This window comes from Triturus cristatus, chromosome 9, assembly GCF_964204655.1.
Source record: "Triturus cristatus chromosome 9, aTriCri1.1, whole genome shotgun sequence".
Lineage (NCBI taxonomy): Eukaryota > Metazoa > Chordata > Amphibia > Caudata > Salamandridae > Triturus > Triturus cristatus.
The window spans coordinates 1,136,228,609-1,136,252,971 of record NC_140592.1 but is presented as its reverse complement, the minus strand read 5'-3'; the positions used below and the strand labels follow the sequence as shown (position 1 = coordinate 1,136,252,971).

Here is a 24,363-nt window from a genome sequence, read left to right as displayed (position 1 = left end):
TCTGGGGTGAAAAAAGGGATACCTGTACAGAAGAACACCATATCCAAATTGATTGTCTTATACATCAAAATCTATCATGGGCTGCCCAAAACAGAGCCTCCAGAAGGTGTGTCTGCTTTTTCTACCAGGTTGCCACCACTGCGCTGGCATGAAATGTGCCAGTCTGGGGCATCTGCTAGGCATCTACGTGGGTGGCAGTTCAAACATTCATGAAGCATTACTGTTTTGATAGCCGGGTTTGGCTTAAAGGGCACTTCACCCATTTTGTCCTGTTCTGTATCATTCCACAGACTCGCCTACTGAGGTAGTACTTCTTACGTATCGATTCACAAGGTGAGGAATCTGCGGTTAAAAGTATCCAAAAGTTACTTACCTTCAGAAGTGCTCTTTCTGTAGGATATGTTCAACTGCAGATTTCTCTGCCATTCCATCCCCCATTCTGGGCAAAGCACTTATTTGGTTCATTTTAATAAGGTTCTAATTTAGAGATCGACACACTGGCACAATCTGATTTATAAGAGTGCAGACAGAGAACAGAAAGAAACAAACATTTACTTACACAGATGGCGGCTATGTAGTGATCCAGATGTCACTTTCGGGGCGGATCCGAAACAGGTCAGCGAGATGCCTCCTGCCGACGTGAGTGAGTGGCTATGAAAATATTCTGGATCGCTATGTGTAAAGTGAGGAATCTGCGGTTAGATGGAATATCCACCAGAAAGAGCATAACCGATGGTAATGACGTTTTCTTCAGTGCTGTTCTCACCCGAGCCTGGATAAATAGAAATGATTAATTATGGGTCCATTTGTGGGCATACCATTTGGGCAGAGTACGCAGTCAAGTTCCTAGATCAGTTGGACCCTCTCAGAACTAGAGCAAAAAGGGCAAACTGTAGCTCAGGACCACTGCATTCTGGATAGCAGCAGAACGTAAACATTTTGTCAGGAGTGAAATTTCAACTCTGAGCAAACTTAACTTATCTAAGGCCAATTCTCATTTTAGTTAAAATGTGTATTTAAAATACTCGCATCCGTCTGCATTGGCATTGCAGCTTTGAGATGTGAGCACGAGAACAGTGACCTTGTATGTTGAATTTCTAAAGGGAGAAATGAAAAATTATAAACCTGTTGATGGTAGCTCTCCATTTTTATTGTAGAAAAGCCTTGAAATCGAGCTGCTCAGGCTGGAGCAGGAGACTGCGGACATCGCTCATCCTTTCTACCTCCGTAAGTAGTATTCAGTGACATTATAACAATACACGGGTTGCTCAAATTAAAATGAAAGTCATGATGACCAAGAAAGTGTTCTTTCTGTTGGATGACATTTGTGTGAACCCCTCGTAAAAATCACTTACTTTATATTGAACTTAACTTGTTAATGGAGAGCAGGGTTGACCCTACATGGGTCGCTTTATGGCCTAGTGGTTGCTTCTCTGGCATGTACTGCAAGTTTACTGTGCGGATGTTGGGTGTTACCATTAGACCAAGGAGAGGCTAGGGAACCCGATCATGAAGGAAGCATTTGAGAACCTCACTCTACTCCTAGTCTCAGCAAACGCATATGATTCCCCCGTCCCTAGCTGGCAAGATATGTTTCAATGAGCATCAGACTGATCTACTGTATATGTGTTATAAAACTGGCATTTGCCCTGTAGGTTCACCCTGGAAATAAGAGACGGAAGGTGAGGCGGCTTAGGTAGAGAGAGGTGGAAGATTCCAGAGGAAGCAAGGAAAGGGGTATAGCAAATGCAAGGAATGGAGGACGTAGATATGGGGAGAAAGGAAGGAACAATGTAGTAAAGGAATTGAAGGAAGTGGCAGAAGGGAGCACCGGGCTAATTAGGAGCCAAAGCAGTGGAAGGCGTGATGTGATTCAATGGCAGAAGTAAAGGGAAAGACATGGAATAACGTAAACAGAGGAAGAAATGCGAGGAAAGAGTGCAGGGTGCCATTCTCTCCATATCTTCAGTGCCGATCTGTCATTTCACAATTTAATGCATTCTGGCAGAGCCAGTTGTAGCCCTGCTAGTGCCCAGTGCTACAATGTTTGTTGGCACTTCCCAGTGACCTCCTTCTCCACAGTTTCCCTCACGACCACCCTTTAACAGTGCCCCTCAGGTCTTCTTAACCACTCTCTCTCTCTAATGCATATCTTTTGTTTTAAAGCGCCACGCATACCAGTAAGGTGTCAGAGCACTTTACATCACATACACATTACACAGAGACAATGAATCGTGAGTGTGTAAACAGTGTATAGGAAATGTTACATCAGACAGAGGACTACAAGGTACACAAGTCATCCCTACTGGTAGACCGTATACTTTAAAAGTGCTTGGTCTGGAGAAGCACAAACTCAGAATTTAAAACGTAACAACTTGGTTGGGGATTGGCTTTACTAATGAGAACTGATTTCCACCCAAGTGAACCATTTTTACGACATTAGGATAATGAAAGACAGAGGGGGAAACATCAAACTCTAATCTATACCTTGCAGTTTGCCTGCAGCTGTTTGGTGATAGTTATTAGCTCACTGTTCTATATTCGGATTTAAACTTGAAAATCTGCAAGTAACAAAGGGAGCTCTCTGACAGAAGCAGTATCACACTAACCTATTTGCATTGCATGCACTTTATGACCTGCATGGTACACGTACTTTGCAGCAGGCATTTTAACCTCCTGTACTACTTTATGATGAGTCAAACTCTGATCACCCTGCAGCAGGTCCATCAATCACCAGAGTTATCTTGACATTTTTATGGTTGCCTGAAAATTGCTGGAGGCAAGGAACGCTGCAGCAGTTGCTTTAAAAATCAGATTGTACTTGAAAAACATGCCCCCCCCCTCCCCTAAGTCAGTACCCGGTGCAGTGGTACAGATTCCACCTCCTTAGAGCTCGCCCTGCATTCTGGGAACCGAAGTCTTGATTTACTTTCATTGATTAAATTGGAATAAACCTGAATACGTTTTAGTATAATCGAAAAGCTCAGGGCTGGAAATGTAGTTTGCTGACATGGAGTAGTGCTTGCAACTGGCTAGGTACATTTTTTTTGTTTTAAAATCCATTTTGGTCAGTAAAGGTGAAATAGAAATTCACTCATTTCTAAATGTCGGGGACACAGAAAATGAGCTACTGAAACCAGTCAATCACTAAAATTAGAGCATATCTTATTTGTTTTAAATCGTGAGCTATTATCACTTGAAATAGCTGCATTAAGCAAACGAGCAAATACAAAACATTCATGGTAGGTTTTTAGTTGGGCACCAAGTATAGTTACACAGTGAATCAGTAAAAGCTTGCAGTTGGGGATCACAGTGAAATCCCACACTAAGCCTGTTCTTATTGCTTGGGTTTAAAAAAAAAAAAAATAATAATAATTTTTTTAAGCATTTATGCGTGCAGCTAGGATGTCTATGAAAGTACAGAAATTTTGTAAAATGTGTTCCAGCAACAAGTAATATGCCTTATCGAGCTCGTCAATGGAGAGTTGTGCGTATGGTCTTTTTCACCATCTTCCTGTCGGCAATGTTTGACTGTGCTAATTGGTCCAAGTTATGGCGGTCCTGGGTTTAGATGAGACACTAGTTAGCCTTCTATCCACCCTCTACGAGAATATGTCCACAAAGCTCAGATTTGGCCCTGTGGAGAACTTTCGGATGTTTCCCATCTCATGGGGTGTGTGGCAGGGGTGTGTTCTTGCCCCCCTTTTGTTTATATTATATATCAATAAGTTAAGCCCTAACCCAGGCAGGGCAAGCCCAGACGTTCCACTGATTGAGGGTGCCCCATTGCCTGCATTGTTATATGCTGACTATGCGGTTTTGATGGCCTCGGTGCTTAATTTGTAAAATATGAAATGCAGGTGCTCAAATGTTAGTTGGAGGCCACACCTACTTTTCTTCGGCTCCACCCATTTCCTCCACTAGCTCCACCCACAATTAGCTCCACCCACATCCTCAACTGGCACTGCTAAAAGTCAGATGTAATACCCGATCAATCTGAATTTCAGCAAGGGAGCCTTCCCCATAGTAAGGTTTTGAGAGGAGGTTCCCCTGCCCTGTTAACATTTTGAAAAAGATTAAGAAAAAAGTGCATTTAAAGCACAATTTTGGAATAAATTAGCTAAAATCACTAATGCATTGAAAAGGGATAATTCCAGTGCTTTATGAGCCGATTTCTGGAAACGACAATACCATTTTTAACAGAGTCTACAAGTTCAAAGATTAAACTTTTACATAGCTTATGTGACAAAAATAAACCAAAATGTTCTGAAAACTCTCTAGACAGATAAACGGAATAAAATCATTCAATACACTTGAATGAGTCACTTTGTCACGTCCAGTGGCTGATGGGGTTTATCATGGTTCCTAAATAGTGGAGTATTCCGTTAAAGCTATTACTTTGAAAGAAACAATAAAAAAAGACGATTAATAATTGGGCTTGTTGCTATAACTTACTCCCCTGGAGCTATATGTGCATTTATTAGACATTCAGAATAGTAAAAAATATGAAACTACTTCTGTATCACACAGACTAGACAGAGATTAGAAAAGAGGCATGTATTCCGAATATTACTTTTTAATTAAAGATTTGTATTTTAACACAAAGCACAGAAAAATATAATCTCCCTAGAGGTACATAGGCCAGAAGAATAGGTAGTGACTGGGCAGTTTGAATTTCCGAATTTCAAGTCATACCTACTAGTGCAAAATGACCATAGGGCCATACAAAATATAAATATATAAAGACAAGACTCCTGCCGTGACGTCACATCCGGTATGTTTGGTAGCTTCAGGGCTTGGCACTTAACTGAAGGCAATCTCAGGAATGGGCTGGCGAGTTGAGCTGGCCGCCCTTGAAATGGGGAAAACTCCGACTTACCCAGATCCGAAGAGCAGACCATGCCTTGGGTCAAGCCATCAAGGCCACTTTTCAGGCAGCATGTAGGCCTGTGTTTAATGGTAAGAGTGAAACTGCAAGCTATCCCGAGCCTATCCCAGAGATGCTTGTGCCGGCAGGGATTCTTTGTTAAGCTTCCTGCAACAGCTGAGTGTTGTAGCAATGTAGGGGACAGGAGTTGGCCTAACGGCTAGGGCGGTCAACCTCGAATCTGGGGAACTGGGTTCAAGTCTCGGCAACGACGCTGAACATCCTGTGATTCTGGACAAATCACTTCATCTCCCTGTGTCTAACAAAAAAATGAATGTGTCCTCATGTAACGCAACTGGTGCTATGTAAAGCGCTCTGATACCCGATAGCTTGGGGTCAAGTTCGCACTATATACAACTCTGTAAAATAAAAATAAAAAAGGTAGCTACTGTTAGGTGTGTATTAGGAGGGACACTTTACAACTATGTTCGTGTTTGAACACCTGTGCAGACTTATTTATTTCACATATCTAATTTACACATTTGAAAAATAAACTTAAATGTAATGACTTCCCGGAGTAAGAATTGAAGGGCTAGAGTATTATAGATATTTTGGACTTCGGTTTTGTTACAGGCCACACTAGAGAAACATTTTTCTCCAGAGCAAAATAGAGTACATTTTCACCATAACTTTGTCCTAAAAATTACAAACATCACTCGAACGTGTTGAATAGTCAAGGACGTGTAACGCCCTGTTTGGGAGCATAATGTAGCGGAGTCCCCGGTATTCTTTCTCTCTGTTACTTGCTTCTATTTTTCCTCGCTAAATCTCTCACACCGGCCCTATGCCCTGTCTACCTCTAACTTTGATTGTGTTTCTCTGCCTATCCCTCCTCAACACCCTGTCTTACTTTATATATCTTTCCTTCTCTCCGAGTCCTCCCCATCACTTGCTCTGTTGTCATCTCTTTCGGTATCTAACCTCACGGGTCAGGGTTCACCCCTCTTTACCTCTGTCTCTCTGCTGACCCTTTCCTCCCTACCCTCTTCAAAGTTATTCTTCACCTTACCTCCTTCTTGCTACCATGCTTATGCGGCTGGTAGTAATAATGAAGTGAAGAAAGTAGAGGCATAAATAAACTTCATTAAGCCTCAGGTATTTCCTTAGTAGACACATACTGCAGCAGCTCTGCCAGCCTCCGCCATAAATTAAAGCAAACAATTCTTAGGAAAAATAAATCTGCATGAGCCACCCAAGAAAGCCAGTGTCACGAAGAATCCACGGGGCCCCATGTTTTATTCAAATGCTGCAGTTCAGGTGATGCGCAATATAGATTGCTTTGAAGTTCGAATTAAATTAATGGAGGACACTGTGAGGCTGACGCTGACCTACTCCTGTCGGTTGTTTTTGCACATAAAATTTAATACATATTAAGGCATGACACAATTGCATTACAAATTTACAAGCACAAACCATGGCACGCTGCTTGCTTAAAGATCCTTTAAGACTATGGGCTCATTCATTAGATGAGCAACCACTTACTGGTAGGACAAAAGGCAAACCGTTTATATAACATCCTGCTTTTCATTCTATATATATATATATATATATATATATATATATATCAAGAAAACTGGAGCTAAAAGTCTTCCAAGGCAGTGCAAGCAGGAGCCTCAACCTGTTGCTCAATAGGCCTTTCACTGATCTTTTAATACAAGAAGCGAAATATGTGGATTTATACTAAAACTCGCAACTGCTCAACTGTCCGGCAATGGAGCCAAGGTCGTCACGTGTCACCCACAGTTAGTGGTTCTAATTTCCTGTCTGTACCATCCCGATAGTGGGCATTCCAGGACTGCCACAGCAACGAGACAGGATGATGGAGGGAGGTCCCCAGGATGTCGGAGTCTGTGAACTTATGATGTGGGGGAAACACCATTCTGGAAAGGAAACTTGATAAGTAGACTGATATAGATAATAATACATTAATTTCCTTCCCAAGGCTTTCCATTCAGTTATTCAATCATTAATAGGCACAGGCTAGAGGCAGATTGCATTAATGGCCTCTGCCTGCCCTACTTGGGTCTGGTGACACCAGAACTGCGGTCTGAGGGCGAGTAGTGAGTGAGCATGGACTGAAGTATGGCCTGCAGCTGCAGCTTGTCAATAGAGGCTACGAGCTCCAATGCAAAGACACATAGCTACAGAGTGCAGTCTCCTGTACTCATGGATCATCATACATACAGAAACCCAAAGGAACAACAGTGAATTACTGTTGCACCAGTACTGTGTGTTACTGTTGCTGCATATGTATTCCATTCATCCATGCTCAGCAGCATGCTTGCAAACATTTTTCAAGAAGTGTTTTTTTTTTTAGTTTTTTTTTTTAGAACGATTGGGTGCCGGTGCGCACAAGGTTTCAACTTTAAAGCCAGACTCAGAGTCCGTGCCTGAATTGGTCAGGACTCGAGGACTGCCATAGTGCCGTAAGTAGTTTGCCACAGTTGGAATGTGCAATAGTGTAGATGACGCTGGCTTGCTTCTGGCTGGTGTTAATGGGCCAACCGAGTCTGAGTAATGTGATCATCTTACCAAGCATTTGGGCGAGTGAGCGCCAAGAAGCCAGGCGGCAGGCACAGAATCAGAATAAAATTATTTTTATTGATTCCAGTCAAGATTTGTGACGCCGTGGCCGCCCTCAGAAATTCGGACGGACTCAGAGTGCTATTTTACAGGAGTCAGACTCCCATCCCCGACCCATCCAGCATCAGTACTGGATTTTCTGTGTGAGCGAGTAACTCGCATACATATAAACTGAACAACTGACCCTGTTGGACTTCCGACTTGGAAGGAGGGTAGGGAATGTGCCGCTTGCATTTTAGGCAAGACAGGGTTAAGTCAGAGCATGCCCGGCGCCGATACCCAGCCATTTGTTGAGTGAGACACAGCGGCTGTGCGGACACACCGACGCCGGGCTGGGCCTTGGCTTTTTTTTAACTTACTAGAACAGTACTAAGTTTTAACCCCGGCAGGCCTGTACTGCGGCAGGCCGCTGGCCCTATCAAAAAATCACGATTGGTTAGGTTAAAGACAAAAGTGAAGTGTGTGTTACTGTAACTACGGCCGGCGGGCCCGCCCCCTACCACCACGGTGATCTGACGACTCGACCGTAACCGTCGGTCGGGTCACGCCACCCCCACCACGCTATAAAATAACAAGCATTTACAATGCAACGGTCTCGGCATTGTTAAAGTTAGAGCTATTAGCATTGCTCATGATATTATTTTTGTTTATGTTTCTGTTTTTAAAACATTTAAAGAAACGGCATTGTTATTTACAACGTCAATAGCTTAATCACTCTCAAATGCGAGACCTATTGCATTTGCGCCCACACACACAAAGCCACCCACACACACACAGAGCCACCCACAGAGCCACTTACATAGAGCAACCCACACATAAATAGAGCCACCTACACACACACACATGCAGTAGCCCTCTGACCTATTTACATTATGTGCACTTTGTGATCTGCATGGTACATGTTCTTTGCTGCAGGCACATTAACCCTATGTGCTACCTTTCCAGGAGTCAAAACTTCCACTAGACAAAACTCCGATCTCTCTCTAGGAAGAACATTAAACACCAGAGTCATCATGACATTTTTATTGTTGCCGAAAATTGCTGGAGGCCAGGAAGGAGGCAGTAAGCGCTTTTAAAACCTTAATTTACTTGCAAACATAATGTCTCCACCCAAAGTCAGCGCCCGGTCTCACCGGTTGCACTGCCCTAGAGCTGGCCCTTCTCAAGGGTCCTGTGACCTAAGTGACAGAGTCACTGTTGTTCTTGGCTGTGCTGCTTCATAGGCCTGCTAGCAAGACTGGAGGTGAACTTCAGTAAGAGAAGAACTGCTAGACAGAAAGAAAGGGAGGAATGAAAGAGGGGGGGGGGGCAGCTGAAGCGGACACTGTATTTTTCCTCTCTAAGTAAGAAGGAAAAGACAGAGTCCTGTTACTTCTCTGCCGCCCGTGAACCATGTGGAATGCAAGCAGGAACAACATTGTTACCTTAACGCTTTTACACTCACTATACAGGAATCAGTGAGTGCTTTTGCCTGAAAGGGGCCTTGAATGGTCCCATTTCAATGTCCATTGCTGATATCCTTACAAAATGTTAGCAGTTGGACGCAGAGCCGCAGTACACATTTTGTTTTCCAATCCACACCTTGCAGTACCTCCAGGATTGGTGCACTAGTTGCAAGCCCCGGGAAAACAAAGACACATTGCAGTTGAAAAATGGTACAACTCAGGAAGGGCTGATGTCTGTTTTTGTGCAGTGATAACAAGCGGAGAGGACACACTACAGACAGCACTAAATGACCGTTTCATTGGGACAAAACACAACAACAATAATGTGATTTAATCCTCCGTTAAACTGAAAGGTCAGTGCTGTGAGGAAAACAAACAACTAAGCCGGAGAGAGGCGAGCATGGCTTGCAGAGAGTGAAAAGCAATGAAGGCGACAGCCGTGGCTCAATCATAACGATTGACAGAAACACGTTGAGTTACGGCCATTTTACTGTCAGGCAGAAAGTCACAGCTCTGTGCAATTCTGGTTCTGGCCTGACTTAAGGATGGCCGCCGCCAAGACACAGCCACGCCTCGCGTTTACTGTTTGGGAAGATGCTTTGCTTACTGCAAATATGGCCGGAAATGTACCCTCTGAGAAAACGCACGCGTACAGACCTCAAAATCTCCGCTACCGCGCAAGTACCGATGTTGTAGGTGCTCCAAAGTTAGATCTAAAGGGGGGGGAGGGCGCTACGTTCTGTGGTCACCGCATGGCCCCGAATTCCATAAGGAGGCATTCCAAGATCTCAGCACACGATGTGCGACCAGGTTAACCGTCAGTACGCACCACGTATTTCGGACACGGACGCCGCATGCATAAGAAGGGTTCTTGCCCATCCCCCATGCCGCTGAAATGCGCTCTAGCAATATTCTGTGGGGTGTGAGGGGGGGATTGATGTCTACGGAAAGTCACATCAGCAGCAAAGGCAGCAGGGAGTAGGACAAAATGGAGAGAGGGCGGAAGAGATGGCAGGCGGAGGGCGATTAAAAGTGATTAATGCTTGCCATCTGTGCTTAGCAAAAACATGTCCACAAATTAGTGCCCAAAATCATCAGCCTGGCCAGGATGTGGAACCTGGGATTCGGTCTTGCCTTTCTAAAGCTCTTCAGACTGCAATGTCCCAACTCGGTGTCTGTTGCCTTACCTGGCAAGAGCCATGAACACCGCCGCCTTTCTCCAAGGTCAAGCAGAAATGCCTTGGAGAAACGCAGCTTCATTTTCAGATTCGGGGCGTGTTTTTCTTTTTCTCCTCTTGCCATTGGCTGGAATGTTTACATTCCAAAGGAGAGAAAGAAGTAAAAAACACGCCCCCGAATCCGAAAAAGACGGGGCTTGTTTGGAGAGACAAAGCTCTTCTCCAATGGCTGACCAGCCAGCCAATGGAGAAGAGGGGCGGGTTCAAGCCCCTCTTCTGAAAAACCTTAAATCTCGCGAGCGACACTGCGCAAGCGCAGCCTTCGCTAACCGAGACCTAAAAAGGGTAACATTTGCAAATGCAAAAAAGCTGGGCAACATGGATTAAAATTCAGGTTGCGCAAAATTGGTATAATGTAACGTTTCCCCAGGCCCTTAAAAAATGTACAGAAGACATGAAAGTCATATCTGAGGTCCAACCCAGAACAACACAAGGCCATCACTAGATGAATTGTTAAGCCCCGTCCGATCAATGTACGCCCAACCCATGGAGACACGGTTAGGCCACCGATATGTTTTTAAGTACATACTATATACTGTAGTCCCTAGCTTTTAGCCAACTATAGGTTCACTTTTGACATAACTACAAGCATACCAACTTTGTAGCCAAGACAAGAGCACCTGTGGAAGGTAAAGTATGAAATAGAGGCGGGACAGAGAAGATCAAAATATTAAATTAAATAAAAGACAATGGTCAAGGCAAATATACAGGGGCTCTGGCACCATGCAGGGCCCGGCTTTAAGAAGCTCTAACAGGAAATTACCATAAGCAGACACCCCTTATCACTCTGCCCTTCACCTGGATGCCCAAACTAGGTGACCAGGGAGAAAAAGTTTGGCAGGAAGGGGGAAATACAGTTGCCACTGGTCTTGATAAGGTAGAAACAGGTGCAGTAGAACAAGGAAAACATGAAACTTCTGTCTTTGATGAGTTTATCAAGCGAGCATAACTCCATTCAATGGCAGATCACTGTGACGCAAAGAGATATGACCGCAAAAGGGGTGAGCATGTAAGAAAGGCGGGGCAAAGGATATGTGGCTCAATGTACAGGTTGAACGAGAAAGCAATAAAAAAGAAGGAAAAATGAAGACACTGGGTGAGTTATGGGGAAATAGTGGACCCAGGAGTAAACCTTCAGGGATGCCAATTGGTACTGCAGTGGATGTGAATAGTTTAGCGTCTTAGGAGACTGACCATCACTGGTCAGAGAAATAGGAGAGCCTTTTCCAGGCTCAATCAGTAATACGTAGGGAGTTGAGAAAGCTTAGCCTAGTGAGTTGATGAAACATGCTGAGCTTGCAAGGTGCAGATGAATAAAGGATTATTATCAGCAAATGTGGTGATGATGTGATGAACATTACATATGGAAAGCAATTTCTGCAGAGTCTACGGGGCCAAAAGTTGATTGGAGGGGTAAAGCAGGTCATTGGTGGAGTGGTATAGTGTAAAAAAGTTAAAGACTAGGCAGTCGGGTATTTTTTTTTTTTTTTTTTTAGAAAAGAAAGATGGCACTGGTACTCTATGACAGAAGGCAAGAGAGGATGAGTAAGTAGACCGGTTTTTAAGAGAAGAGGCACTGTTACCCCTTGCAGATTTGAAGCACTGGGTGTTCTTGCTGAATATGAGGCAATAAATGAAAAGAAGGGCAAGGCAGATGAGAACCTTTGGAGAGAGTGTGTTGTTTAATGCTTGGGAGCTACATGGATCATAAGCAGCACACAAAGTCACAGAGAAAGGTAGAGCCATTAAAAAAGAGGTGCCGACAACTAGTTCAAAATGTAAACGTTAACACAATTGTGCATTCTCAGTATGGAGCATCAGCAACTGATGTGACTGCACAAAAGATTTCAATGACCAAGGCATCTTCCCATGGAAAGCCTTGTTTAGGTTATGTGGCTGATTTATGCGCCCCTTCACTCTGAGGGTTACATTTTTGAACTGGTGCTTTACAATAACATTGATCAAGTATAAGCTCAGATGTGGATAACTGAATTGTAACCTGGACAATGCAGCTGAAAACAATAACACGCCTTCATTCTAGGTATCACCGATGTGTACACAAGTCATTATCCACCCATTCCAAATGCACATCTGTTGACTCCGACAGTCGCCACGTAAAGCATGAGGAAAAAAAACAGACTTGGAAATCCAAATTGTGACTCAATTTGGATGCCAATTAAATTTTTCAACCACTTGAACAATACTAAATTCAAAGCATGATGGTCTCCAAATTAGAAAACCATCTTAAAAACTGAAATACATTATCAGAGACAAATTAGATGAACGATGAAAAGGCCAACAACATTATTTACAAGCTTCCTGTCGTTTGGTCACTGCATCTTTAGTTTCATACAAAACTGAATGATGTCGAATCTCTGGGAAAAAAAGAACTCTATAATGAATGAATGTGTGCAATTGTTATACACCATTAACGGTTGGTGTTGCCACTCCGTAACCCTGCCAGATCTTGGTGTAGCGGCGGTCTATGCTTGAGGAGCAATGTGCAGAACTTAATTACCTGTACAAGGACCACTGGCTTCGGCCTGAATCTTGCCCAAGATAGAAGTCATAGACAATGCAGAAAGAGTTCCATCTGAAGTCTTTTCCAGGGAGTCTACAAATTCACACTATCATTAAGACTGTAAAAATAAAATCCTTAACCATCAACATTTTTACTACTATTCAGCCATTTGAAATCACCTTTAATTTAAGGCTTTGGACAAAAACATGATGCTCTGTCTTCATTACCAAGTGCAATAAAAAACACTACCTGTAAGAAATGTAAAAAAAGCTTAATTACATAGGAATGAAACCACCAGACCGCGTGGGATAACTTGCTTATGATAGTAGATGAAGAGCACAAAGCTACAGGCGTCCTTCTAGACCTTTCTGCACATGCTGTCTAACTGGAATACTACATCAGCGTTCATCAAACTAGCATACAGGAGTAGGTAGCCCGGAGACCTTCAAGGTTTACGTAATCTTATTAATTAACGTCCACGTCAATAGCAATGAAGAACAGAACTGCAATCCGAGTAACTACCCAGCATCATGTAAACAATGTATGTATGTATGCTATAGGGCAACTTCAAATACCTCCACAGCATCAAGACATATGCAGAAGGCAAGAGACACCATCAAAGCACAGAGTATACTCCAGGTGTCGAAAGAAAGCAATAAACAGACATTTTACTAGAGTAGATTCAATTTGTTGTGTCCTCTATAGTGCACTATATTCAGTTTCTGAAAACTTAGTATTAACATGGATAAAATGAGATCCATAAACAGTACTCCTTTGTCTTCTGTAAAAGAAAAACAATTCACCAGTGTGTGTTGCTAAAACAATCCAAAAGCATAATATTAAATAATCCCAAAATGGCCCTGTGTAAGGACACAGACCACCAAAATATCACAGTTGTGAACTCTTAAACCCTGGGGACATAAAAAGCGAAAAAGGCAAATGAAGAATTTGGAAGCAACTGAGCACGCTTCCCGCATGACCATAAAAGTAAAGCATAACATCTCCCAGTGAGAGCTCTGGCACCGTGTGTCTGCCAGAATTGTAGAGTGAGATAACAAGGCGAGTTCAAATGAAACATGCCATTCCCTTAAGCAAGCAAGCGTGCCAAAAACGTGTTTGTTTTGCAATTCCATTTCCAAGAACTTAATATTTCTTCTTCAGCGAAAGCAGCAGGAATTCACAGACTACAGCTGCAAAATATAGTTTACGAGTAGAGTGCTGCCTCTAACGAGCATGCATCGCTGCACTAACACCACTGCCCAATGTAACTTAGATGGACATGCATCATTACCATCTGCAGCCCATCAACGCTTTCTGTAAATGGTTGTCACTGCGGGCTTAATTCTATTTTCCATTGTTTGTTAACATCCTGGGGCCGTATTGCATACGTAAAATAACTGAGCTTGGCGCCCGCTGGCTTCGATCCCACCTGCAGACTGCATAAAACAGGCTGCCTCGATCAGATCCTAGGGCTAGCTGTTTCCACAATCTATTCAAAGTAAGCTCTCTTGAAGGGCAGGCTTTCGGGAACGGATCGAGCAGTCAGTGCAGTGATGGGAACGGCGCGGCTCTTAAACAAACGGCAGGCTCGCTCTTACTGTAGTGTAGATACACCCGATCTAAGACCTTGGGCCGTTTTATGGTAAAGGCGAACACCCACGATCTACGTCAGGCAAACCTTTAGCAGGCATCCCCCCCAAAATCCAATAAGTATTTAAAAGCAATGTTCTGCTACAGAAAAAGCAGAACAGCGGGCAAAAGGCAGCGTCGGTAAGATTACTTTCTATGCTGCTGGGCGTATTAGCATGCCCACCCTACCTCCAATTGTCAATTTTAACTGTAGCATATGAGAATTTGCAAGAAATATTAAAGAAATGTAGAAAGCGGAGTATGCGATTGATTTTTGTTTTAATACCCGAAGAGTCGAAGGTCACTTACAGAAGCAGGCAAACATCCCATTTAAATGTCTATATTTTATGGACTCAAAAGAGTTCTATAATACAAAAAATAATCTCTGTGAGACTGACTAACTTCTGGCAAACTAAACAAGGAAATGTCAAAACACCCCCAAACAAACCACGAATGTGTGTAACGCCGCCGCCTTTCTCCGAGGCGAAGCAGAAATGCCTCGGAGAAACGCAGCGGCGGTATCGGATTCGGGGGCGTGTTTTTCTTTTCTCTCCTCTTGCCATTGGCTGGAGGAGAAAATGAGAAAAGTAGCAAAAAACACGCCCCCGAATCTGAAAAGGACGGGGCCTGTTCGGAGAGACGATCCTCTTCTCCAATGGCTGGCCAGCATTCAAGAGGCCAGCCAATGGAGAAGAGGAGAGAAGAGGGGCGGGTTCAAGCCCCTCTTCTCCAAAACATTAAATCTCCGGACTTCCGGTTCTGCCTTCGGCAGACCGGATGGTCCCTCGACCTAAAAGCAGCGTTGTTTTTTTTTTAGCAAGGCAATTATGGCATATATTGGCATCGCTAGTTGGTTTAGCACTACAGCTACTAGTACAGTACTAAGTTAGTACTTAACTTACCGTTACCTGTGTGGTGGGCCGGCCGGCCAGCAGGGACTCGGGACACACACTGACTGCATGGCCTTTCTTTAATAACTGATTAGGCCTGGTGCTGCTTACTACTACCATACACAGTACTACTACTGGCTGATCGATGGTTCCAGTTCCCTCAACACCACGGTCGTCGGGTCGGGCCAACTTGAACGCGATGACTTGTGGTGAGCTGCTGCCTGCTGCGGTGGTTAGGCTGGGGCGTGGCAATGTGAACAAAATTCTGTGCACGTTGCCGCACAGCCTCTACCTCAATAGAACCAAACTCCAGCCCAAATCAGGCTCCGGCCTGCCCACAGGCAAGTGGCTATTAAATTTATATGAATACTTAATCTCCTCTGGGGCTCAGGGCAGGCTAAGTGTCTAAGTCCCACAGCAACACTTTTAACCACCGGTGCAGCGCTGTGACTCACTCGGAGAGATGCGAAAAACACGCTGCAGCTGCACGAGAGTACAGTAGTAAGTTAAATAAAAAAATGTGATGTGCACCTGGTACGCAGCACAGCAGAAGCGTGTAGACAGTAGACCCGGCCCTGTCAATTAAGTGCCGGTGCTAAGCCCCGGCACAAATTAAGCCCTGGATGGCCAGCACGCTGAAGGGTTTACATCTTCGTATTTCTTTTGCACAGTTTATAGCTGATCTTGACAAGGTTACAAACTACCCTAAATCCTATATTGTGGCCTCTGGCCCCAAATGACTGAGTGTATCCTCTTAGCTGTTGATAAGAATTGGTTTGAAAGGATTAGATTTGTTTTATGTTTGGCTCCTCCTAATAACCTAAAGTGTAGCATGAAGCTTTCTCGATCAGTGGGGACCCTTTTAAACATCCCAGGGCACCCAGTGGCAGCTCAATGACACCCACTCTTGAGATCTATAAGGCCCTGTGCATTGCCACTGCTACGTATGGGGCAGGCGTCTGGGCTTTTGCCAACTGTGCACCTATACAGAATGAGGAGAACCACTTTTGCAGGCGGCTCCTTTCTGTACCCCCTACATCACCTCACTATAAAAGTTAGGGCGCCACGATATTGAGGCTCTTATTCAGTTGGGCCTGATTGCCTTGTGGCTTTCGATTTGGCTTAGTCCGGAAGCTAGTCTCAAGCAATCATTTACTAAAGATTGTTCGTCTGTGTGACAAGGGCCCTAGAATATCTTGACTTGCCTATGTGCGCAGAACTCTTGTAGGGCTCGGACAATCATTGCTTGTTTCATAATCCCACACTCGCCAGTGCAGAAGATAAGGAAAAGGTTAATCAACACTTTTTCCTTAGCCTTTGCCTTCCTCAGGATGCTGTGGAGTGTATACAATCTTCATTATTAGCATATGTTTGTTTGAAAGGCAAAAAAATGGGGTAGCATCTTACCTTTCTCTGCCCCTAGGATATTGGGAATAGTTGGGATAAAACATGAAGAATGTCTGGGACGCTTGTTTTTCAAGCCCTTCAACTGAGCTGATATGATGGTGGCTGCTGAAGGCATATAGAGCTCTGCGCCTATCTGCGGGAGATCTTTAAATATGGCAGCCAGTGTTCCACAGGATAGCAAAACCCTTGGCTGCCTTGGTAGACTGACAGACATCTGTACATAACGGAGGAGAACGGGGTTTGGGGGGCGGTGGGGTGTTTGCAGCGGTTGGTATGTCTGGATCATCTCAGAAATTGTAGAGCAACAGCTCGACGAGGGGAGCAATAAGGGGATACTACGCAGGTGGGATGAGAGAAAGAGACAGAAGAACGAGTCTTGAAAGTGTGTGTGATGGAAGTGAAGTAAGGAAGTCTCTTGCAAAAACAGAAGCAGGGGACACGGTTGTGGTAGAACTTGTGCAGGAGAGAAGCAATTCAAGGTTTAAGGTGCCTGGTAAACATGAAGAATTTGTTTCTTATAATCTTTGTTTTGTTAGGAGGGGTTGTTGTATAGACATTGAAAGTGTGGTGGACTGAAATTAGTACCGTAAGAGTTGTCAAAAAGGTTGAGCGATAATATTCTTTTAGAATTTATAGAGTTCATTTGTACACAGACTCCTGTGTACTTGGGTGTCTATAATAAAAGATGTCTCTCAAACCTTGATTGGAGCACTTAATTCACTGCTTCCTTCAAGTAGATTTTCACCCCAATCAGGTAAGTTCTTCCCAGTACCTCCTTGTTCTATCACCTGTAGATAGAGAAAACATTCTCCCTCACTCCTTTACCCCTCCTACTCGTATTATACAATTCTTTGTTTCTATAGGTTTGTTACTAAAGTACTTTAATTCATTGATTATCAGTTTAGTTATTCATCACATATGGAAAGAGACAATATTGGATTTTCAAAAATACTTAACGGAAGGAGCACGAAAGCAAAAATAATCTTCAAGCAGGAATGTGATGTACACCCAACAAACCATCATTATCTGTTGACCTTCATCGTATTAATGACTAGAGGTACTCGCTGTGTAAATTGGCATAACTTCCTTCAACACATTGAAACAGGAGGAATGGTTATAGACCATCACTTGTTTGGGAAATACTAGGTGCTCAGATGTGATGCTAAGCATAGACCGTTGAGTAGAAGCTCAGGATAAGGATTGTATACTCTGTTTTTAATTATCTTCTTTTATCAACAAACTTCAGGACAGAAGTGTGAAGCTCTGCAAGCAATGAACACCCATCTGGATGCAGTGCTTAAGGAAAAGAGATCCCTGAGACAGAGGCTAGCAAAACCCCAGTGCCAGGAACACCTGCCTATCGAAGCCACCTGCCACAGGTAATCATATAAAGATGGAGTTGTATGATAAGAACGTACACAGATTAAGTCTACCTTTCAGAGTTTTAAAAAAGAGTACCTAAAGCACACATTGAAAAGTAACCATCTCGTACTGGGCCCCTTTTCCTTAGGAAAACTGGCAACTCTAATTTTGAAGTTTATGAAAGAATTCAATACTTTCCTAATCTCAATGCATTTCATCACCCCTGACCTCAAACCTTGTGAGAAATGAGTAATGTATACATTAGCTTTGTACAAACTGCAGATAAGATGTTTTGCTTGAGTAGTTTTCCCTACATGAACACAGGCAACTTTGTTACTAGTTTCGTTTGTAAAGGCCAACCTAAGTTACCATAACTCTGAGTAAGTGGCATGCACTGATTACATCTATATAAAGCGCGCTGCTACATCCAGGTTTAGGACCCTACAAAATAAATACCACAAAATAACTGAATACATAGCCGTAGTAGACCGAAACTATCTTCTCTCTTCTTCCGCTGCATGAGAGCAGTCATCTTGCGTCAGGAGAGTAAATGGTGTCCAGAATTGAGCAATTCACTTAAAAATGATTTTAGGCAAACCTAAAAAAATATTTCAAAGCACCTTTATAGAAGCACAACTAGAAAGGCGCAGCACAGCCAATAGGCATTTGGAAAACATGCATAATTGAAACCCACTCCTGCTATCTTCTCTAATGCTTTGCTACCACAATCTGATATTTGACCAGGGATATTGATACTAGATAGATATCTGGAATGACATATGCTTAGTGGTGAGTTTCAGATGTTTCATGGGCAATGTCATATATTTTGTATCAATCTATTCAACATGTCTAAGTTTAGCTTGAATCATACAATTTGATTTTACAAATGTTTCCAATGAAATCTCTGGCTTATCTTTTATTACCTGTAGTTGTATCACAAGAGTTCACTTTAATTGTGCTTCCTGCTAAACCTTTTTCTTAAATGTTGTTTTTTGGGTCTTCTGTGGTGATATATAGTACTGCAAGCTTTAGTGGTGCATTAATCCATAATTCATGTTGTTATACTTTGATATTCATGCAGCATTTACTTTTAATCAAGTCTTCTGAAGAGTTCTGACTTTTGGATGTAGGCACATGCAAGCGGAGCACAATACTAATTGAATCCTAGATATTTGTGATTAGTTCCTTCCTCGCCCAATGCCCGAAGCCTGTGCTTAAGAGTCGCCAATCAGCCCATGTCTTAGGTTTCTTCACCCATCATCAAAATGTAAAGGAAGATTTCTCATGACACCAACTTTTCTCAGATTTGCCTCTTTGCTTTCTCCAGTTCCTGGACCCTGCATGTTTTGCTTCATTTTCCAGTTTCATTTGACTAAAAAATAAATTGTCACCTCTGTCCCTGCATGCCTTTGAAAACCAGCACGTGGTCCAACAGTTTTTCCAGAGTTTTGTTTTCCGTTTCCAATTGGCTAAAAAAACACGTCTCTCTTCTCTGCAAGCCGTTTAAAACCGTCTTTAAGCAATATAGACGATGCAGCAGTTTTTCTGTGGCTCATCCTCACAAGGTTTGCTGGCCTCGTTCGTGGAATTTCCCATCAATGACCTGCTATACTTTCTGTGCATTACGCTGTCCAGTTAGCTAGGACAACAAGCATTGGCATAGCCAATAGGTCTCGCATTTAGGCCCTTATAAGTGTTTGGTTATCCAGCACAATATCCTTGGTGCAACAACATCAAATGTTGCATAGCTAAACACTTATAAGGTCCCAAAGGCGAGACCTATTGGCTATGCCAATGTTTGTTGTGGAAGTGTTTGTCATATTGTATAGACTTTAGCCTAAAGTATGTGGAGCATTTCGCAAGCTTGCTAACCCAAGCCAAACTGTTTATCGTTGGTATGATAAATGGGATTCATCAAGCTACAATGTCTTGTTACATGGAGGGTTGAAGAATGAGCAGTGCATCCTATTCTGTCTTCATACTTATTTAGTTGCCCCTTTTGTTCCTTTTTTCTAGCATTTAGATTAAGAATATTTGAGTTGTATGAATGACACTTGTCGGGTTACTCATCATAAATGCAAATTAGCTTCATAAACTGGATGGAATGTGAACAGCAAAGATGGAGAAAAACTGGGAAAGAGGACAGATACTGGCAGTATGGGTGAGATGTGAAGAGTGGTAGAGACTAATAGGGAGTGGAAGACATTGTGAGAGAGTAGAAAAGATAATCAGAGCGTGAAATAGGTAGTGGAAGAAAGGAAAAGTCAATATGAGAGTGGAAGATGTAGAAGGAAAGTGTAAGAGACAACAGAGTAGTGAAAGACAGTGGGAGAACAGAAGAAGCAGCAACAGAATGGAAGACACACGGGGGTAGTAAAATAGTGAACAATGAAAGAGGGGACAGGAGAAGAAAGAAACCACAGGAGAGCGGAAGAGATGGTGGGAGGGAAATGAAGGCAATAAACAGAGGAAGACTATGATAATGGAATATGTGGTGGAGGATTTGGTGGGATCTGGATGATACAACAGGATGGAGGATGTGAAATGGGAGAGTAAAAGAAGAAATAGTGAAATAAAAGACTTCCTGGGAGCGTGGAAGTTGTTTTAGGAGAACGAAAAAGAGCACAAGAGGAAAAATAGTAGGAGAGTGAAAGAGACCATGGTAGAATAGATGAAATAGTGGCAGAATTAAAAAAGTGGTCTGTGAGAAAAGCAGAATCTGAAAGTGGAGGAGGAGGTGGGAGAGTTGAGGAGGCAGTGAGACAGTAGAAGAGACAGTCTGATAGGGAAAGGCGCAAAATGGAAAAAAGGAAGAGAAAACGGTAGAATAGAATGCATGCTAAGAGAGTGAAACGGCAGCAAGAGAGAGGAAGAGGCAATAAGAAACTGGAGGAGCTGTTGGAGATGATGGTGGCATGAGATTTGAAGAAGCGGGGAAGAAACAACAGGATGTTGGAAGAGGCAGCAAGAAGCTACAGCTACAAAGGGAACTAAACATTGAGGGGGTGGACGCAGGAAAAATGGGTGAGGTGGTTGAAGAGATGGTAGAGATAGAGAGACTCCTATCAAAGGGAAGAGGGGAAGGAGTGGTAGACTTAGTAGAGAGACTAACTCAATGAGAAGAGTGGAAGCGATTGTACAGGTACAACAGAGACTGATTTAACAGGAAAAGTCAAAGCAAGAGTGCGAGTAGAAGAGAGAGTGACTCAACAGATGGAATGAAAGTGTACTATGCTGTGAGGGAGTGGAGAGTGGATGGGAGAGTGGAATAGATGGAGAGGTTGTGGAAAAGGTAAGGACAGAATGAAAGATATGATTGAAGAGTCAATGTGTGAGGAGAAAGGACAATGAGAAGTGGAAGAGGTGGCGAGAGAATAGAAGAAATGAGAGAGAGTGAAAGAGATGGCGGGAGAACAGAAGAAATGAGAGAGAGTGAAAGAGGTGGCGGGAGAATAAAAAGGTGGTGGGAAAGTGTAAGAGACTGGCAGAAAATGAAAGTGTGAGAGAGTGAAAGAGCCTAGGAGAGAGTTAAAGGTACTATGGGAGATTAAAAGATACTGCAGGAGAATGGAAGAGACTGTGGGACAATGTAAGAGGCGACGAGAGACTGTAAGGCACTTCAGGGAGTTGTAAGAGGCCGCAGAAGGTTGGAAAAGATAGAGGAGAGACCATGAAACAGTGGGAGTCGCAACAAGAGACGTGAAAGAGTAGCAGAGGGGGTGGGAGAGCACAGTAGTCAGCGGGCGTGCAAAGAGACAACGCCGCAGCGAGAAAGCCCCTGTAAACTATTCCTGTCTTTAGCTGTAAAATTTGTTCTGCATAAACGAAAACAAGGCGTACTGTCTGAAAGCTGTTTTATCGCGGCAATCAAAAAGCCACATTGTGAACACGACTAAAAACAATTCAGGGCTGAACACAGAAAGGCCAATGACTTTTGAAAAATAGACTTTCTGCTGATGTAGCAGCGGATAATCGCCCGCTTTTGTGCGGAAGAATGTGGTATATTCAGCTCATCCACTAGAACAGAAACACTATTTAGACAACTGGAAAAAGCACAATACAAAGTAAGAAGAAATGAGAGAGAGTGAAAGGGGTGGCGGGAGAATAGAAGAAATGAGAGAGAGTGAAAGAGGTGGCGGGAGAGTAGAAGAAATGAGAGAGTGGAAGAAGTGGTGGGAGAATAAAAAGGTGGTGGGAAAGTGTAAGAGACTGACAGAAAATGAAAGGGTGAGAGAGTGAAAGAGCCTAGGAGAGAGTTAAAGGTACTACGGGAGATTAAAAGAGACTGCAGGAGAATGGAAGAGACTGTGGGACAATGTAAGAGGCGATGAGAGACTGTAAGGCACTCCAGGGGGTTGTAAGAGGCCACAGAAGGTTGGAAAAGATAGAGACCATGAAACAGTGGGATGCGCGACAAGAGACGGTGAAAGAGTGGCAGAGGGGGTGGGAGAGCGCAATAGTCAGCAGGCATGCAAAGAGAACGCCGCAGCGAGAAAGCCCCTGTGAACTATTCGTGTCTTTAGCTGTAAAATTGTTCTGCATAAACGAAAACAAGGTGTACTGTCTGAAAGCTTTTTTTATCGCGGCAATCAAAAAGCCGCATTGTGAATACGACTAAAAACAATCAGAGCTGAACACAGCAAGGCCAATGACTTTTGAAAAATAGACTTTCGGCTGATGTAACAGCGGATAATCGCCCGCTTTTGTGCGGAAGAATGTGGTATATTCAGCTCGTCCACTAGAACAGAAACACTATTTAGACAGCTGGAAAAAACAAGACGCAAAGTAAAACGAGATGCACGGCCGCGAGATGCGCTCTGTGGTGGGTTTAACGGCAGCGCGGCCGTCAAAGCGAAAGCGATCGCGAGCTGTAAGGGTGCCCGCGACCGATGCACTTAATGAGCCATGACAAGAGAGGAAAGCCATATGGCGCCTCTGCTCGTCATGGCCACACAAAAAGGCCACTCTAGGCCACACAAAAAACTGTGGTCGACTTTTTAAAGCCCACTCACTAAATGTCTCACCAGAGCAGCATATGCGCTGGCTCAGGCGAGACCTAAAAATTATGTTGATGTCTAAAATTGTTCTAGTCTAACCGGAAACATCAACTTTGTGACCAAACAAGGCATTTTGCATAGGAAAATTGGGACCTAGCATAGTGCCTTTTATTTCCCATTAAGGAGTCAATCCCTGGAGCAGACATAATGGCAAGTACGTCTTGGGAATGTGTCTAATTGTTGACCTTTGGTACCGAGCACCCTATTCAAACCTTCTATGATACTGCAGAGCAGGGCTTCTGCTGGGGTTCACCAGTGAAAAGGTAAGAGCACTTTAGTGTTGAACATGGATGCTGAATCAATATGCCATATGCCAAGTCTCTTAAATAAAGTTAAAATCTCACTCCCAAGCAATTGAAGAGACCTTCACAGACCCATTCTGGCAGAGCTAGACTTGGCGACAATGCAGTGGCATCTGCTCTTGATCTCTGCCTCAACCCTTAACTTGATTCTTTGACTTAATGTTTATGACCCATGTAGTGAATTCAATAAGCCTGGTAGACTCCTGAAATCATTTTTCATTTGCTATTGCTGCCTCACTGAACCAACCAGAGGTATTTCCTCCTTGAAGACCAAGGAAGTAAGGACCCAATATGTTGTAGGTGTTGATAATTAGTAATAATAATGAATCCAGGATTTGTAAAGCGCTGCAAATTACCTGTGCGGGTCTCAAGTCGCTGAATTATATTCACGTGTTGATTACGTGATTTGCTTAGAACCACAGGATGTCGAGCCGAGACCAGATTTGGTTCATACCGCTCAGAAGTCGCCAGCTTAGGCCATTATGCCACATCCCCTCCCTTATACACTGCCATACTCAATACACTACTGTACCGCATCAGCTCTTTCGGAAACGTCACCATAAATAATTTGGCATCATATAGATGTGGGCAACGTTATCACACAAGATGCTTAACTTATGTATGTTCTACATCACTATATCATTACTATTTTGTGTTCTTGATACATGACAAGCGTATAGGTATAAGATGTATTTACCTCTTTATGACCTCAACACAAATTTATTCAGCTGCTCTTAATTATACTGCATCATCTCTGCATATGCAAATTATTGTTTTGCTATGTATGCTGACTATGCATTTCATTGTGTAATGTTGAACCCCTGTCTTTTCTTTTGACAATTGAACGCAATCTTTAGAACAAAAAAGAATAGGTAGTCTTATTCTTGTAAGAAATTGGATTATGTGGGGTGGGTGACTACCTACCTCAAGGAAGAATCACAACCCTTGGCAAGGTGAATCCTCAGTCACTAAAATAACTTGAGCTCAACCCTCTGGTAGCTA

The 24,363-nt window shown here is 43.3% G+C and overlaps 1 protein-coding gene across 2 annotated transcripts in view; it reads left to right on the top strand.

Annotated features, from left to right (window-relative positions):
• Window positions 1-24,363, top strand: part of HAUS2 (HAUS augmin like complex subunit 2) — an 80,196-nt gene that overhangs the window by 38,480 nt on the left and 17,353 nt on the right. For both annotated transcript variants that reach the window (XM_085627062.1, XM_085627063.1), the window contains exons 3-4: window positions 1,158-1,227; window positions 17,887-18,019. In XM_085627062.1, coding sequence (XP_085483188.1) covers window positions 1,158-1,227; window positions 17,887-18,019 — 203 coding nt within the window. The remainder of the gene's footprint in view (window positions 1-1,157; window positions 1,228-17,886; window positions 18,020-24,363) is intronic.